Source organism: Bombus vancouverensis, chromosome 5 (assembly GCF_051014615.1).
Source record: "Bombus vancouverensis nearcticus chromosome 5, iyBomVanc1_principal, whole genome shotgun sequence".
Taxonomy (NCBI): Eukaryota; Metazoa; Arthropoda; class Insecta; order Hymenoptera; family Apidae; genus Bombus; species Bombus vancouverensis.
In genome coordinates, this window is record NC_134915.1 from 18796640 (window position 1) to 18814036 (window position 17397).

The 17397-nt window shown below is 38.2% G+C and overlaps 1 protein-coding gene across 1 annotated transcript in view; it reads right to left on the reverse strand.

Annotated features, from left to right (window-relative positions):
• Positions 1-9621: 9621 nt before the first annotated feature.
• The window catches only part of LOC117158648 (tyrosine-protein kinase Dnt), a 103744-nt gene continuing 95968 nt past the window's right edge, over positions 9622-17397 (reverse strand). Inside the window, exons 7-9 of the mRNA XM_033337776.2 lie at positions 16315-16582; positions 15427-15613; positions 9622-13935 (exon numbers count right to left, since the gene is read on the reverse strand). Of these exons, the coding sequence (XP_033193667.1) occupies positions 13687-13935; positions 15427-15613; positions 16315-16582 (704 nt within the window). The 3' untranslated portion in view covers positions 9622-13686. The remainder of the gene's footprint in view (positions 13936-15426; positions 15614-16314; positions 16583-17397) is intronic.

The following is a 17397-nucleotide window of genomic DNA, read 5'->3' on the forward strand; positions in this document are numbered from 1 at the left end:
TGTCGCGGTGTCAATAATATTCGCCTGATAGTTATTTATATTCCTTTTAGATATTGCGGCTTACTTACTAACTTACTTAAAGGATCTCATTCAATGTATATAATAATACATATAAATACATATAAATAATTTGTGACGTGTTATTGACATAAATATAGCTTACACAAAAAGTTACTTTGCTACGAATGACTGATTAAAACCGACGACGAAACGAATCATAGTTGTTTGGAGGAATATAAGTTGGATAATTATACGATACGAACATACGTTCCGAACTGCATAAATATTTAATCTCAAATCCTAAAAATATTTATTCTATGCTAAATTTAGCACTCAGGTTAGGGAATTTCTATCGATTTTACATATTTTAATGTGGATTCGAAATGTTCCAAAGATAATATAATTTATTTTTTAAAACGCACGATATAGCAAGGCGAAGAAACAAAGAGTGTGCAGAAATTACGACAACAGTTCGATCAAAGCGAGTGTTTTAAGTTGAATCGATAAACGATTTTTTGAAAATCTCAAGTTTTCTTAAAAACAACTACCTATGTGTAGAAAAGTCAGACTTCGTCTTTCCCATTTTGCTTGTTGAAATCATTTCACAATCATGGTTAGCATAATTCAATATTGATTTAGTTTCTTAATTTAACGCTCGGAATAAGCAGAAAATCAGAATTACGAAATACGCTTGAAGTTAAATTACAAATATACAAGACGCAAAAGCGGGCAAGAGAATAAAAGCTTACAGCGATCCAAATTCGATAACCTTCCCTATTTTTAAATCCCAGAAAAGTGAAAATTATACGTATGTATCGTTGCAGAATACGTTAGCGACACGTGTTAACTATTCACCGTACGATTGAGAACAGTTCAACAAACGATGGATCGTTTGCCTTAAAATAGAATGTTTGCGTTACTCGTCATTGGCAGCGGTATCGTTCGAAATTTTTATTCCTCTCCTTTGCCCGATAAAAAATTTGTCGCCGTGTACTTTCACTTAAACACTTGTGCAAGTGAATCACCATTATTAGGCAAATATCGTTCGTTTATTGGTTGCGATGTTGCGGGTATTATGGCAATGGGGAGACAAGTATAGGTAGCAGTCACGTTTCGCAAACCTTTCTGCCGCGACGTTGACGCTGGTAATGGGTGATCGGTTAAACAGTCATCGGCCTTAGAAAGTGAACCAACTACGACCTTTTTCTTAACGTAGACAATATGGAAATCGCGACCGATTGCTGCTATCACGTCGAATGGCAATTACTTTCGACAAAAGTTCTATCGCCAGCACGTCGTATTCCAAAGAATTATCTATATCTTCAGGGTCAATTTATTTCATGGATTAATTCCGCACGCTGTTTGAATGCAGCGATATCGAATCGATCGTTGTAATATCAGTGGATAGATGCTGTAAAATTAATCGGTTTAAATCTCGACTGGTACCATTCGATCGTAGTTGACCACGACATTTCTTGGTTGGTTTCTTTTCTTATTAAATCGGTCCGAATTCTACCGCAGCAGAATATTCCATTGGATCGATTGCTTAAACATTTTGTGTAATACTTGTACTAAATATCTTGCACGTTTCCAAATTTATTGCAAACTTTAACAACGATAATCTTATATAGCGGAGGATTATTATTATTTATTATTACTATTATTATTATTATTATTTATTATCAAATATAAAAACGTAATAAATATTGCGTGTATGTTACATTATATATATATATGTATAGAAGGTTTCTATAAGTGAATTTCAATATCCCTGCGAGCTATTATATTGTTCTTTTTGCTCGAATCGCATTTGATTTTCATTGCCACGATCACGATGCTTAAAAGTGGCCAGTGGTCTGCTGGTGCGTACGTGGCTTAACGTTACTTTTCATCGTTCGGCACGTCGCACGTCGATCGAGTACGGTTGTTACAGCGACCACGCACCTGCACGCCATTGCGTACACGCCTGACACGCTTCGATGTACATACTTACATAGCTTGCGATGCGTGCAGGTGCCTCTAGAGAGACGTCCGAACGAGCAACGGGACGACGCGAGACGCTATCGGCGTCGACGTTACTCGTAGCTCCGCGACCTTCGTGATATGCGAGCAGTAATCTTAATAAGAATCGAACGTCCCGTGGGGAAATTTATTTCTCCGTGGAAGGTTAAACGGCTTGCATCAGCGCGCAAACATCAGTCTCTATTTTTATTAGACAAATTTCATTTATTAGACGAATCGTAGCTTCGTAGATTATATCGTAGTTCGTTGACGAGTGCAGTCTTGGTACGTTCGAACCACTTTACAAGTATGTATCGCGTTTCGCTTTCCTATCCTATCCGCTTATTTTACTATAACTATACTGAAATATTCTCTTCTAGCTGTTAAATGGCGATTGCAATTAGAAAATCAACAAAAATGGATTTCTCATGCTTTGCCTGCCCGATTTTTTTATAGGTAAATTAATGATTAATTACTATGATTAGAGTGCGGATTATGGATTTATGTAAAATTTATTTAGATCTTACTTCTTTATCTGCATTCATGACTGCGCGTAATAAGCCTAATGCGGATATTATCTTCTTATGCAGGCATTTCGTTACGAGTTTTAATTATTTATTAATAAGATTTGAGGAAACGAATAATATAATTAAATTTAACACGGTTTGTGTTCTTATATATCTAATCTTACTTTATCACGTCCTTATACGTGTATTCTGCTACATATACAAACTATATATAGCGCCAGAAATGAGCGAACGCTTTATTTTTGAGCGATACTTGTTGTACCGATGGAGGATGTCGAAATTTGGCAAATTCGCACGATCGTCGATCATCGTAGTTGCCCAAAAATAGAAGAATTTTCTGTAATGACGAGGACTAACAGCTATCGGAATATCAAAGCCCATCGTTACCGATCGAGTACAAAATCGGGCCTTGTCAGACCATCGTGAATTGTGTCATACAGTTTCATGTGTATTTTTGCCCCATGTCGACGACACGCAGCATTGCTCGAAGCCTGAATATTAGGCAATCTAACGCGTCCAAGGCTAGCCGAGCCTTGAGCCGCCTTTCCAAGTGTTTCACTAACTCGACCATTCGCTCGATCGCGACGGTTTGATCCGAGTCTCTTAACGATTAGATCTTGAATCGCTCTTCTGTTTGTCCAGGTGTCTCACCTTCCAGAAACAAAGCGTCTTTCTTTCTTCGGATTACATTTTAGAACCGTCAACGCAAATTACCACAACATTGATTACTACGCTTCATTATTGAAACGATTTTGAAACGATTTACGAAGAAACGATATGCATATCTACACTATCGTACAAGAGTTTGGGACTGGTATCGTTCCTAATAATAAATATTCGTTATTTCTGGTCTTTAATAACATTTTTTTAATTGTCAAAAAATTTTGATCGTATTTTCATCGTAAAAGAAATCCAAGCTTCCTTCTGATTGAATAGGTTATTTCGACAATTTTCGGCTGATGGTACGATGTTATAATACGATGTTATAATGTTTACAGTCAAACATTTTTACGAAAACTTCTTATCAATGGTTTCCTTTTATTTTTAATATATTCTTACAATTTTAATACATGAATCTTTTATATATTAGTAGCGAGTAATATTTTCCCGATATATTTGTAAGTAAATAGATACTTACGTTGGATACGATGATTCGAACGGCATAGGTAACGATTACACCAATAAAATGCGACATTACATCGATGCGATAAGCGAAACAAAGTATTTAAAAGAGGTTATTTAATATCAAAGTCATTCGCCAATGAAGACGAACCTATTACGTAGCGAGGACGCAGCGAGGACGTAGCGTAAAAAAGTCGCTCGTCTCCACCGGACCTTATCTATTTTCCTAGACTTAGAAATCAGTTTTCCTACATTCTGCCCTAATTTTTACAGTACGCGGTAATCTTAGGTAAAACTACAAAGTACCTCTCTCTATCTTTTCCTTCGCGTTATATTAAATTGTCGTTGCTCTTCAAAACTGCATCGCACTTACGAAGGAACATAATAGAATATAATAGAAAATAGTGGTTTTTCTAAATCTAATTTGTACGACAAAATTTTTGCTATTCTCGATGATATATAAAATAATACTTCGCGAAATTATCACGTTGTTTTTTCGCTTATCTCTTTCTTATTATTTCTCCCCTTGGTTATTTACTTATTTCTTCCTTACCTCGTTATATAGTCTTCGTAATTTATCGAAGGGACGAGTGGTAGCTGGTCGATCTGTGTTCAACTTTTCTCGATATCAAGGCGACAAAACGTCCGCTCGTATTATTCCTTTCCTGAGTTTGTTCATCGCGATTCCGATCTGCGGCTCTCTGCTTGCGGGACCAGTTTTTCTTTGTCCGGTTAAGGACCGGTCGTCTCATACTCGTTGGTTTACGTAGCTAGGGAGGCTCGATTGTTTTACCTGGTCCAACTGGAAAGCACGATAATTGCTGTTTCGAATGAAAAGGCAAGAAACAAAGAGTTTCGTCAGAGATTCGACGGATGGTCCTCGACCTCGGACACGTTGCCCGGTATTTTGCAAGAAACAACTTCTTCTTCTCCTCTTCCCTATCTTTCCGATGCGTTCGCTTTTGCTGCCGATCCTTTGACTTTCTCGTATCGCGTTCTTCCAAGCATAATTATTGGCAACGTGTCGCGTTATGTTCCGCGTCGGACAAACGGTTTAGTTTCCTCGAGGAAGTATGGTAATCGACCAATGTTTTCGCAGTTTGAATGGTCGTTCTTGAGTTTAAAGTTTAATTTGTATTTTTCACGGGCAGTTGAACGTCTGTTGCTGTACGTTGGAACACGCGCGTCGCTAGTTTTATCGTCACATCCGTCGTAAAGTGGAAGTTTATTTTTTGAAATTAAGCAAGAGTGACTAATTTGGCGTGATCTATTCTCAGTCGGGAGACTACTATCTATTTTCTTTCTATCGTGTCTTCCGGAAGGTCATTCGCGTTAAAGCAGTTTTTATCTGTTCCGATGGTATAACAGAGTGCAATATTTTAACGTGTTTGCGACTAATACATTAATTTCGGACACAAGGCTAAAGAAAATTGTCGCATAAAGATAATAATTGCAGTTACTAGTAAGATTTGATTTTTACAAGGAGTTTAGAAAAATTAGTACGGACGTGTTAAAGGCTGTTCAAAGTATTAAGAAGAAGGAAAAACTTTCGGTTATAGAATTCCGTAGTTGAAAGTTATTGAAATTTACGGATAGATAAACTAAACGTACTACCATATTCTTTACATAAAGAATTCATTAAGAAAGATAACGCAGTTACGTGGTTGCGGTTTACGGTGACTTGTTACGTCGATAAATATCCAGAATATATACATCGTATAGCTTGAACTGTACCCTCAAATTATTACAATCACAGTTTAGATTCAATTACTTACTGACAATTTTATACGAATAATATAACGCAAAATCTACATATTCTATTTGAAAGTAAATCAGAACGTGCGTACATGCTCGAAATATTACGAAACTTGAAAAATGACAAATTATTCAAAATTATCTCCGTATGTGAATATCTTCGAAATCTCAGTGATATCGAGAAATATTTGACATAAAAGCTGAATACTTTGTCGTATTATCGTTATTCGTATTATTACTACAGAAATCTTTACGTTTCTATTAATAGCTTTAAACTCTAAGAAGAACACGCGTGAAAATTTAATTATTATTATTATTATTTTTGACGGACCCATTTCACGTACATCCTCAGGGGAGCAAGAAACTTCGTTTCTCGAGCAAAAGTACGGAATCGCGAGAAGCAAAGAGCAAGTCGAAAACGGCATTTCGTCTGGTCGACGAAACAATGTAATTAGCTTCTTGCACGATTTCCATCTTCTTTTTCCATAATTGTCGGCAATTCGTTACCTACCACGCGGTCACGAGGACGAATGTCCCGTGCTCGAATTATGTAACGTCGCACTTTCGTCGGGTGCCTCTTATGTCAGTAGGCTTTCAACGTCACAGCGTGCACTAACGCGTCGATTACACGCATGTATTTTTTCTCTCCTCTTCTGGTTTTCGAAGCAAATTTCGTTCCACATAAACGGAACGGTAACCTTGTCGCCGTGGCAATCGCGATGCCAGTAAAACCGGAAATTAGGTAACGAGGAAAGAAACTTTTCTACTTTGTTACCGCTTCTTGGAAGAAAAAATCTAATAGAGTTTCTCGCTGGGTTACCTACCTACCAAATGTTTCTTCGTTTTATTGCCCGTATTTCCACTGTACTAGTATCGTAACCGCACGATTCTGCAACGCTGCTTTCGCGTATTGTTTTTGCATGTTTGTTTATCTGGAAATGCCGCGGAAATTGTATTTACTCCGAATCGCCGAACCGTAACCGACCGTGTTCAATAAACGACGATTTTGGTAATTATTTGCGCATTATCGGACACGCGTAAACGTAGTTCTCAACGACTTACGCGTTTGTTTCGAGTCAATGTTGCAAAATAAAATAGGAATCCGGCACGATAGAAATTTTCAAGCCCGTAATAAACGGTAATTTTTCTGTCAGATCTGTGAACAGAGGTAACGTAAACAAGAAGAAACTCGAAGAAGTTCAAAAATATCGTACCCGTGTACGTACGTTCGCGAGAAAAAGATCTTTCCTTATATCTGCAACGTGACAAAATTACGCAACATTCGTAACAACAACGATCGTTAGAAATTATTCAACCGAGGTAATATGGAGTAATCGATTCTTGCATAGAAAGTTTTCTTCGGTACAATAGTGGTTAATAATCTATTACGATTTATTAACTCAAAGAGAAAGTTTCGAGATATCGCAATACCAATGATCCATAGTGAATGGCGTAACAAGCATAGGGGGGAGAGGGGGGGGCTCTTGGGGCTTTCACCCTGCCAAATATTCGTAAGACGTTTTTGGTAACGACGATAATATCGATCGACACGAACGTAAGTTAATAATTTCGAATTTATTGAACGTAATAACAATAGCGAATATCTGAGATTCACTTTGTCATTACATACTAGCTTGTACCCGTAATAACTTGTACGATTTTACGCTTTAATAATTGCGTAAATTGATATATAATTGTTTAACGTTGCGTTAAGACGCAAAGAAAGACGAAGCGTCCAGAAATCTCCAGCTCGACGAATTAAAAAATAAAGAAAATTTACGATTTTACAAATTTATGATTTTTGAAAATTTACATTAGAATTTACGATAAATTTGACTGTTGAAGAGAGCTCGGGTAACGAATTGAGAAATTATAAAAAGTAGAATTGCGATCAGTTTGGCTTCTCAAGAGGTTGAAATATTAGTAAACGCGGACAACTTTGGATTCTATGGTGCTATTTATAAAACGATATAGATATCAGAAAACAGTGATAAATGTACCACAAAATAGCAAGATGCCGTTTAATCGCAAAATGTCAAAGAAGGCTATCACGTGAAACGTTAGAAACAAAGATGAATTTCTATTTGACGACGGAATTTCTTCCAGCTCGGAGCAAGCAGTTTCGCAACGACAGTAAACAAAGGTAGTTGATAATTTAGAAATCTCCGGCGTTAGGTGTCCTTGAAGCGTGCCCTTACGCGAAAATCGATCATGGCGGAGTCGATAGCGAATAAATCGGAAGAAGATAGAGCGCGATTGTTACGTGCGCGTGTTTCATGATCGACGTATAGAAAGGGATACTGTGCTACAAAAATTACGGCTCAATGTTATATCGTCGTTATATTAATATTTTGTAACATCCCTCCGCGTACCGCCGAGCTTGGTGCCTGGTCCCTGCTATCGAAAAATTTATCGTTTGACCGAGATTCCTCTGAATCGAACGATTTAATTTCCTTAATTCCTTTCAGAAATACGTTAACGATAATTATTATATCGATATGTAAGCGTGTAAGTAATTTGGTGGTAAAATGCGTTTCCAGTTTCTTTGGCAAGTGAGATACACAAAATTCGATAGGTATACACGTAGACTTTCGTGAATGACACGTTATGTAGTTGCAGAAAGGCATAGAACGCGTGCCTACGCGAATCAAAATTCAAGGAGAATTTCAGAGTCCAGGCATATGTATAACATCGTCGCACGCTGGGCTTACGCTCCGTAACAATGCCCCAACTTTCTCCGTCACTTTCATTTTCGTTGGTCGGTTGGTTGGCTCTCTCGCTTCTCTCTCGCTTGGATTAGGAAATAGTGCGTACCCCTCCACATTTTACCCGGCTCTGGCCCACCTCTTTCTCCTTCGTGTCTGTTTCTCGCGCCGTCTCTTTCCTTTCTCCCCCACTGCTCCTACCTCCCACTCTTGGTTTTTCTTTCGGGGCCTTCGTACCGTTTCCGGTCGGCTCCCGCGATTTTAGAAAGGGCCTCCTGCCAACCAGCAGCAACCCGTATGGTACCTTTACGCTCTTTGGAGAACACCGATCGACGCACGAGCCTCTGTGACCGCGGCCTCTTTTAAACCGCTACAAAATATATCATTCACTTTCCGTATCGTTACGCGTTCTTTCTTTCTATAATATTTTTACACGTTTGACGAACGTGTCTCTCGCACGGATCACGACTGTTGCAATCCAAATTGAGAAAATAACGGTACAAGAATTCGCGACTTAGTTTAAGTGATTTCGATTACGAATAATAACCGTTATAAATATAAATGGTTAAAATCTCTATGGTTAGCGGTAGCCAATGTTGCCGAGAAAAATTCATTTTGATTACCGGTAACTGTTATCAGTAGTGAAACTAAACTACCTTTCGATCGTCAATAACAATAATCGTTATCGACGGCGAAAATTTTCTAGTATTACTTTCGGCCATCGTTCATTTTTAGTAACTTTCTTCATATTATCCACGACTAAAAGATAGAATCTCGTTTAGACGCGGAATATCCATTAATCGAATTCCCACTGTCAAACATTGTACTATAGTTCCAACGTCGCGTCGATAACCAAGTTATTAGCAGTAGGGTCCTGTGCGTTTGGCTTTTAGACGGCTATAGCATAGATTTCAGTCGATTAGAAATTTATCATATAAACACTATACTTTATTATCCATTATTCGAATAGCGTAGTTGCTTTTTTATTTTAATACGCAACGGATTTTATACTTTGAGCGTTGAAATTGAAATTGGAATTAAACGATTTAACGTAATTAAAAGTCGAAACGAAACGAAAGATACCCTGAAACCTAATTTGCAATCTTAATATCTTAACTTAAATTTCCTGGAAAAGAAGTCGAATCCAGTTACACGAAAGATTCTGGTTAGAATCTGAGTTACAATAAATATATCGAGAAAGAATCGACGAGATTATTACGATATTAAACATAGGAATTGGTCATAATATCAGACTTCGAACGAGATAACGGATAAACGTAGTAATTTAATAAAGTTTTAATAAACTATATATATATAGGATAAAGTTATACAACGTTTCCCAAGTATTTCAAGTAGTAGGTATTTTTACCTCGTTGAAAATTCAATATATTTGTATATTGAATCGTAAAAGACGATTAACGCGTTACACATTGACCTATGTGTGGACAAAATACGCAACGATAGGCGAACGGGATAAATAAACAACGCACTAGCATTTTTTTTAACACGTATATTTCACTTTCCGTTGAAAAATAATGCCGTAAATCGTCGTAGGAAATAATAGAATCTGCACAAATCAACTCACTCGGCGCACCACTATTATTCGCTAGAGATATATTTACAGTAACTGGAACTGTCTCATGATTGAGGTCTTTGGTTGCGTTCAGGGGGAGGCGGAATCGAAAGGAGGGCGTTTCGACCTTCTGCTCCGCCGATTTCCTCTTCGAGAACCCTCGTGGAAATTAGAGAAAGAGAGGGTGGACAACATTCACGTGGAGACACGAGGCTTTCTTTTCATTGTACAGAGATAGCGAAAAAGTGTGCAGCGCTAGCCTACCCTGTTGTTCCTCCATTGATAAAATAAGACATCGAGGAAGTTACGATTACCGGATACATCATAGTGACGACGATTTCGTAAAATAAATCGACTTTAGGACGTCGTAATAAATAGTAGCGAGCAATAGTTACTTTAAATAGTGATATTAATTAGTAGTAGTGAAATGCTCGTAGGCAATAGTTACGAAGTGAGATGGTAGATTCAGCTTTTTATAATGCGTCGAAGAGGTATAGTCGAAAAATGGGGCTGGGAGAAAGGGACGAGAAAGAGAGAGTGCGATAAAGTTAATGGTCGTAGTCAGGAACATGCGACATTTACACATCGAGTACATTTAAACGTGTGTGTTACGTAATCTCGCGTCTTATTATGAATTTTCCGCCGCAATTATCGCTGTCGCTTCGATACTTCGATAGTTTCGAAAAAACCCAACAACAGCTTTCCTCTTTCCTACGCAGCGAATCAAATATCTCTCTTTTCGCTCTTGTTCTTCGACTTAGAAATTAAACGTTAACCGTAAATTATTTTATGACTAGACGTCAAGCACAAAAGTGGATCGTTCATTTTGAACATTGAACGGACGATGTTAAATTATCGAAACGATGCCGAACGACATATATTTTCGGAATAAAATGTCCCTCTCGATAAGCTCGTGACTAAGGTTGACATATTATTAAACAATTAGACTAGGAAAGACTAGAAAATAGCTTTTTATCCTTAAATATATGTTTGGTATCTTTAGTATCTAAAGATATACGTATATCTTTTTCGAATAAAAATATCCTACTAATTTCTGTTGAAATATCTTACGCTCGAAGACTAGGACTCGACAGCGATCGATCTACGCAGAGCGTTTCGTTCAATGAACGATTCGTAATTATATCATAAACGTGTTAAACACTAGTCTTCTTTGCGATTTTCCATTTGAATTTACCAGCGCATCGCCTATCGATTCGTCGATCGGCTGGAAATTTAATCGAGTAGTAAAACACGAGTCTTCGAACGTAACTTGCCGTTTGTTAAACGCGACGATGTTTTCACCGCGAGATTTACGGTACACTTGCCACGAAGTTGGAACACACACGTGTCAAATAATAAAACTAGAGAAAAGTATTGCGGAGACAAACGGTGACAAGTGTCCGCTTCGATTAATATAATAGAACAGACTGAACGAATGGTGGGAAGAATAAGCCGGACCGCAAACGGTTAAATGCTCGGCGAAAACCACGACATTGCGACTTGTTTGACATGCTGCATAATTTGTGCAATCCGACGCGAGACGTGGATATTTGAAGTGACTTGCGCGGTGTGGCTAATAAGTACATAACTACGAGTACGTATAGTTCGACCGCCCATTTACGTAACAGTATATGCCTATCGAAGGTCAGATACGACAATTAGATTCCTATGTGTCCCGAGCTTTGCTTTTGCTCCCTCCGTCGTTCCGGTTACGATTATACGAAAGTTTCGCAATCGCCATACTTGACGAATAACCATCCGAATATAATCGTGATCCCGCGCACTCGGACGATGCAAGCGCTTCTTCGAAGGAATCGAAAAGATTCATCGAAATCAACGGTTCCGTGTTCCCAGATTGTTTTATCTTATCCATCGAGACAGGGAACGGTAGCGATATCCTGCTATTCGGACAAACATCGTTTCATAGAATTAAATCGCGATTAGAAAACGTTCCAATAGGATAAAGAAAACGCACGAGATAGATTTTTGTTCGAAATATATAAATATAACGAGCTTTTAGTACTGTTTTAAATATGCCCCGCTGTAGATCGTAAGTCGCTTCTTCTCATTCGTCGAGAATCAATGTTGCAACCGAGAATAGATAATAGCATAACGTAGATACATTGTAATAAATTCGCACTGACAATCTCTGTGATAAATTTTTCTATAAAGACGATTGCAACCAAAGATAATGCTGAAACTTCGCAACCAATGCATCGCGAACCTCTCGAGCCTCTTATTAGGCTCGAGGAACGCTAAACGTCCTTGTCCAAATAGAATCATCTTGATACCGTTTCGTGTCTAAACGGATAATATAAACAATCTCAAATTACATACGAAAATGCATGTAACGTTAGTTTTATAACTCTCCGCGTAATAGGCCTCGATCTTTTTTACGCAATACGACATTCGCATATTTGCGCTTAGATCGTCGCATCATCGAGCTTTTCGGAAAATACATTCGCGATACCGAGTTTCAGTTTCAATGTTTACTAAATTATTCGTATTACGTACTTCGTTCGAGGGAAATTACGTTTACGAGGTTGTGTTTAGGAATCTGAGTGAAATTATTTGTAAATGTTCGCACGTTTGCGAAAGTTTTAATAATCGGAATAATTTCCCGGAAAATGCGTTAGCAAGAGGCAATATACTGTATTCTTGACTGTGTTCTGTCTCCCCTCTTGCTGCAAACTTTCCCCTTTTCGAGCTCGATGCATTATTTATAAAATCGTTGCAAGCAAATATTTTTCAGGTTAACGATACCACAAAAGTAGCTATACATGCGCGGATAACTTCGCTTATAACTTGTCAAAACTCTAGAGCTGTTTTTCTTATTCCGTATGAAGAGTATATTTTTATCTAATCCAATATCGTGATATTATACCATAGTCGATATCGCGAATGTACTTGCGAAAAGACACTTGAGAAGAACGCAAGACTTTGTACTCTTTGCTTTGAAATTTGTTAGAAGAATTTTACACGCGTAGCTGAACAGTCAAACATCGACGGGAATAAAAGCGTTTGAAAATGTCTAAGAAAATAGTCGTCCGGTTATTTTCCACCTTGCGAAGTAGTAGATTCGCACATTTTGATCGAATAAAATTTTGATTATAGAGATTTTTGACGCAGTGCTCGAATCGACGAGACCACATAACGTTTCACGGAACGTTTCCTTGCAAGTTGGGCGAGCGAAAATGGTTGTAATCTTTTTTTAACGCGCTCCGAGATTACGGAAAAGTAGCGACATTGTAAAATTTGGAAAAGAAAGAAACCAAGGAGAACGTTGCGAAAGCGCGCCTGCGAACCGATGATGTAACGCGCACAACGGATAGCGGTGATTGCGAGTTCACAGGCGCTGCGTTCTGTGTCGCGTTGCATCTATCTGTCACGCCTCAAGTTCCTTTTTTTAACTGCTATGGACGGATATATCCGCATCGATCTTTTCATCGCCGATCGGGCCGCACTTCGTTCGTTTCTCCGTAATCGAATCGTTTTAATCCGCGGAAATGCACCCCAGTCTTGGTCAACCGTCATCACCTGTTTTGATTCTCCGGCTGCTCTCCAAACGGAATTTCGAAAACAATGTGGCCCGCCGATACGCGCCAGAGGGAATGTCGAGTACCGTTGCTGACAATCAATAATATGGGCAGTGATTTTCAATTCTGTACGATTGCAAATGGGCAGTGATTTTCAATTCCATACGATTGCATCTCCACTTTCGAGTCTGGTTTTTCTTTCCTTTTTTTAATGAAAAACCACGCCCTTCTGGGCGGTGTTGGTTACTTTCAAAAAATTCGTCATTCGTCGCCGAGCTATCTTTATCGTGAGTCTCTCTCTCGATGAGTCTTCGTTTTGATTCCCGCTCACGTTGAATCCTCTTTCTTGCGTTCAGAACTCTCGCGAGGGACGTTGACGGAAAGGTTCCGCGACGTGATCCGAACATATCATTCCAGAGTGCTTCGCTGTTTCAAGGAACACCGTGAGACGTTCGAGTATAAATATTTTAAACGAAGCCGCCCAGGGCATCGTGAAAGTCTTGTAGATAGGCGAGAAGTTGAGGCATGGTCGGCCGGTCTCTGGAAAGGCCTAACCAACAGACGGCCATTACGGCGAAAAATTCGTCCGGGCATGGCCTCGGTTGGGCCAGTCGATAACCATCTCGAAGACACGCCATCATTTCGAAAGGATCCACCTCGACGTATGGTTGCTGGCCCATCGTCGCCAATTCCCACAGGAACACTCCGAACGACCACTTGCAAAAAGAGAAGAAAAGAAAAGGAATAATTACTTGTCACGTTTGATAAGAGTTCGCTTACGTCGATATCGCCGAATTACTCGTGTAATGTTTTCGCGGTGTTCATAATTTTTAGCGAACGAACGTTATTATAACGTTTATTACTTTCTTACAGTTTCGTCGAATCTGCGATTCTCGATAAAATGTTTCTTTTTATTAAAATTCGAAGCTACCGAAACTCCTCGTTATTTAATAATCTTATTCATTTTGTCCATTTGTATGTCTCTTTATATCCGTAATAGCTTCTTTCAACGTAAAAAAAACGCTCTTCGATAACGTCACTTGAAAATGATTTACTTTGCTACAAGTATCTACTTTCATATTTTATGTATCAGTGTGATAATATCGTAACAAAAGTTACAACGTACGTTATATATGTATCTTTCACGAAGTATAAGCAAATTTAAATAGGTAACTATTTATGGAGTCGCTTCTCATTTAAATAAATTTCCTTTCTACGTTTTAAAGAATCTTTTTTCCTCGAAGAAGCGATCCATTGGATACGAAATATTTGTTTGTTTTCTGTTTCGTTTAAAAACGCATCATAATTTAACCTATCGCACGGATACAAATTTGACCAAAGTTTCTTTTAATACACATAAGTAATTTTCATTTTTTAATTGATTATTCGTTCACAATCGAATCAACCCGTGTACGATAGAACTCCGTTTATACGAGTTAGTCGAAACATAGTGTGGGGGAACATGTAATTTACATAATTTCAATTCATGTGATAAAAATCAATCGATTCTCTCTATCAGCTACGATCGGAACATGTACTTTGATAGAAATATTTGGATCGCCAAATTACGATAATAATTCGTATAACGGGGAATATCAAGAGCCGATTAAATTGGTTTTTGAGAGCCGATACCTAACCAGCGATTTTCAACCAGAGTGCCGTGAGAATTTTTGAGACATCCGATTTACCTAAACTATTCGGTTTACCTTTGCGCGTCAAGTACAAAAACGACTATCCCGAACCAAATATATTACACTTCTTGTAATTTTAGTTGTCTTTCTGTCGACTTTCGGTAATCGGTTTATACGTGCCACGAGATGAATAAAGTTAATATATAACGAGATATAATACGAATAAAATAAAATATAACGCGACGATAAGACTGACATTCGTAACTGTCTATAGACTCGTCTTGTTGCTTGAAATGTTCTTTACGTTCAGATTCTTGATTTCTGAATTAAAGATCAAATTCAGAAATTAGATTCTTCTAAATTAATAGAAAGGCGTAATGATATTTTACTTAAAAATATATATAATAATATACGTACGTGTATAGTATACAACAATTAGTAAAAATAATCTTCTAATAGATAATTTAAATGTATATGATCTACTGATTTTATTGGAAAATTCAGTCGTCCATTATCGCCAGGGAGTGGTACAGCTTCAAAAGTTTATTGGAATTCAATAGGAATTATGGTCCGTACCACGTCCGTCGCCGTGCTATACTGATTGTGCTGGAGAGTCTCCAAGGCCATCCAACGAATGGGTCTGTTCTCGTTATCACCGAGACAATGGTAATCCTGAGGGAAGAGATCTCGCGCCAAAGCCGTATCAGCTAATCGCACGCGAAGACTGCTTGGCTCGATCAAACAGTTTCTGGCAGCGATATCCCTGGAAACATATTGTCGGTTATACAGGATGTTCCAAACCTTCTTTCCAGTCAAACTTTGTGTCAGCATGTTCTATGGTATAAATGGTACGGATACGAGAAAGCTGTTATACAGGATGATTTGGAAGCCGTAACATAGACGGAAAAAATGTAGTTCCTCGCGTAATTTTTTTGCATACCTTCCATTTACAACAGGCTGTTTCTGTGTCGTGATTTTCAAATCATCTTGCATAAATATAGTTTGATCGACATAATTTTAACAGAAATCGAAACGAATGATTAAAGCACGTCATTTTAAATCTCTTCGGGGATGCGTTTACCGAACACCTTTATTTCTTATTCTTTGGTTATTTTTTAATCGAGACAGATAATTTTGGAAAATCTGCTAAATTGGCCTGCAATTACAATGTCGGCATATGTAGTTACCATACACACGCTTTATTATAATTTTTATTCGCGCATTATCTTTCGAGCTTCAAAGATACGATCGATCAACCACAAATATACTTTCGCATTCGTCGATCTTATGAAAACAGTACTTTATAATTCCATTTGAGAAGCAGAACTCGTTTACACATTGTTTGCATAATTTACACCTACTGGCAACGAGTGGTATTTGTGTATCTTAGTCACTGTCTGTGACAGCAATTCAGTTCACATTCTAATCAATCTACCGAATAGAGAAATACGTAGATGCAATCACCTGTGCAGGAGCCCTCGACCGTGCAAGAATGCCCCTGCTCTAGCAACCTGCGCGCCAACGTGCACCAAGTCCCTGGTCCCAGGATGATGGTTTCCGTCGGTAAGGTACAACTTCAAATTTAACTCGCCTGGCGAACTCGTGTATGCCAATAATGGACAAGAACTATCCAGGCAGGCGGCGGCCAGCGAAGCTATGTTTGCATGCACTAATCCTGCCAGCTGCGAGCCCTCGACCACCAGCAAAGAGGCTTGATAAGCCGATGCCACTTCTAAAATGATCAACATCTCTTATTAATTCCTGCAGTGATTTCTCTTATCCTTCGTGTTATCGTTCGGAACGCGTTCGGAAATCCTACAATTTAGGCTATAAGATATTAAACAATTTATAATAATTACGATTTTCCGATTACTTTCGTTGTCTTTAACCAATAGGATATGTTCATTTTGTAACAGATTTTGTTGAAATATTTTCCTCGTTTCGTTTCATCGTTTTCTTTCTTTGTTCCGTTTTACGAATCTGCGGCAGATACATGATTTTCTACCTTATCGCGCGTCGCTAGCCTAGAGTAGTGCAACTTGCGTTCAAATTCGAACACCTGTACGCGTAATTGAAAATGAAACTATCGAATAATATTTTCAATTTTTCGTACCGACGTTGACAAAGTTGTTCAATGTAGTACGTAAACATACGCGTATAAATCACCTTGCGACATTTTATTCGATCTTAATTAACATATTTATCGAAATAATCTTCGAATACTTTGGCAAATCGTAAGTTACTCGAACATGTGTTACAAGGAGTTTCGAAAGTAAAACTTTGTATAAAAGAAATCTTTCGTCATAAACTTTATTAATATCGTGTTGGTTGATAGAACGACACATTGTCGAATTTGTCCGATCGTAAAAGGTTCGAGCATCAAGCCCTTGCTGCAACCTACTCATGTACTTGCGAAACCTTTCAAGATATTCTAACGATTTGTAACGATTTGTAACGATGTTCTAATTAATTTAAAAAGCTAAGAAGAAAAAGTACTTTGTACGGTATCGATTTATTTCGTAAAAACATCAACGACTCTCTTACTAT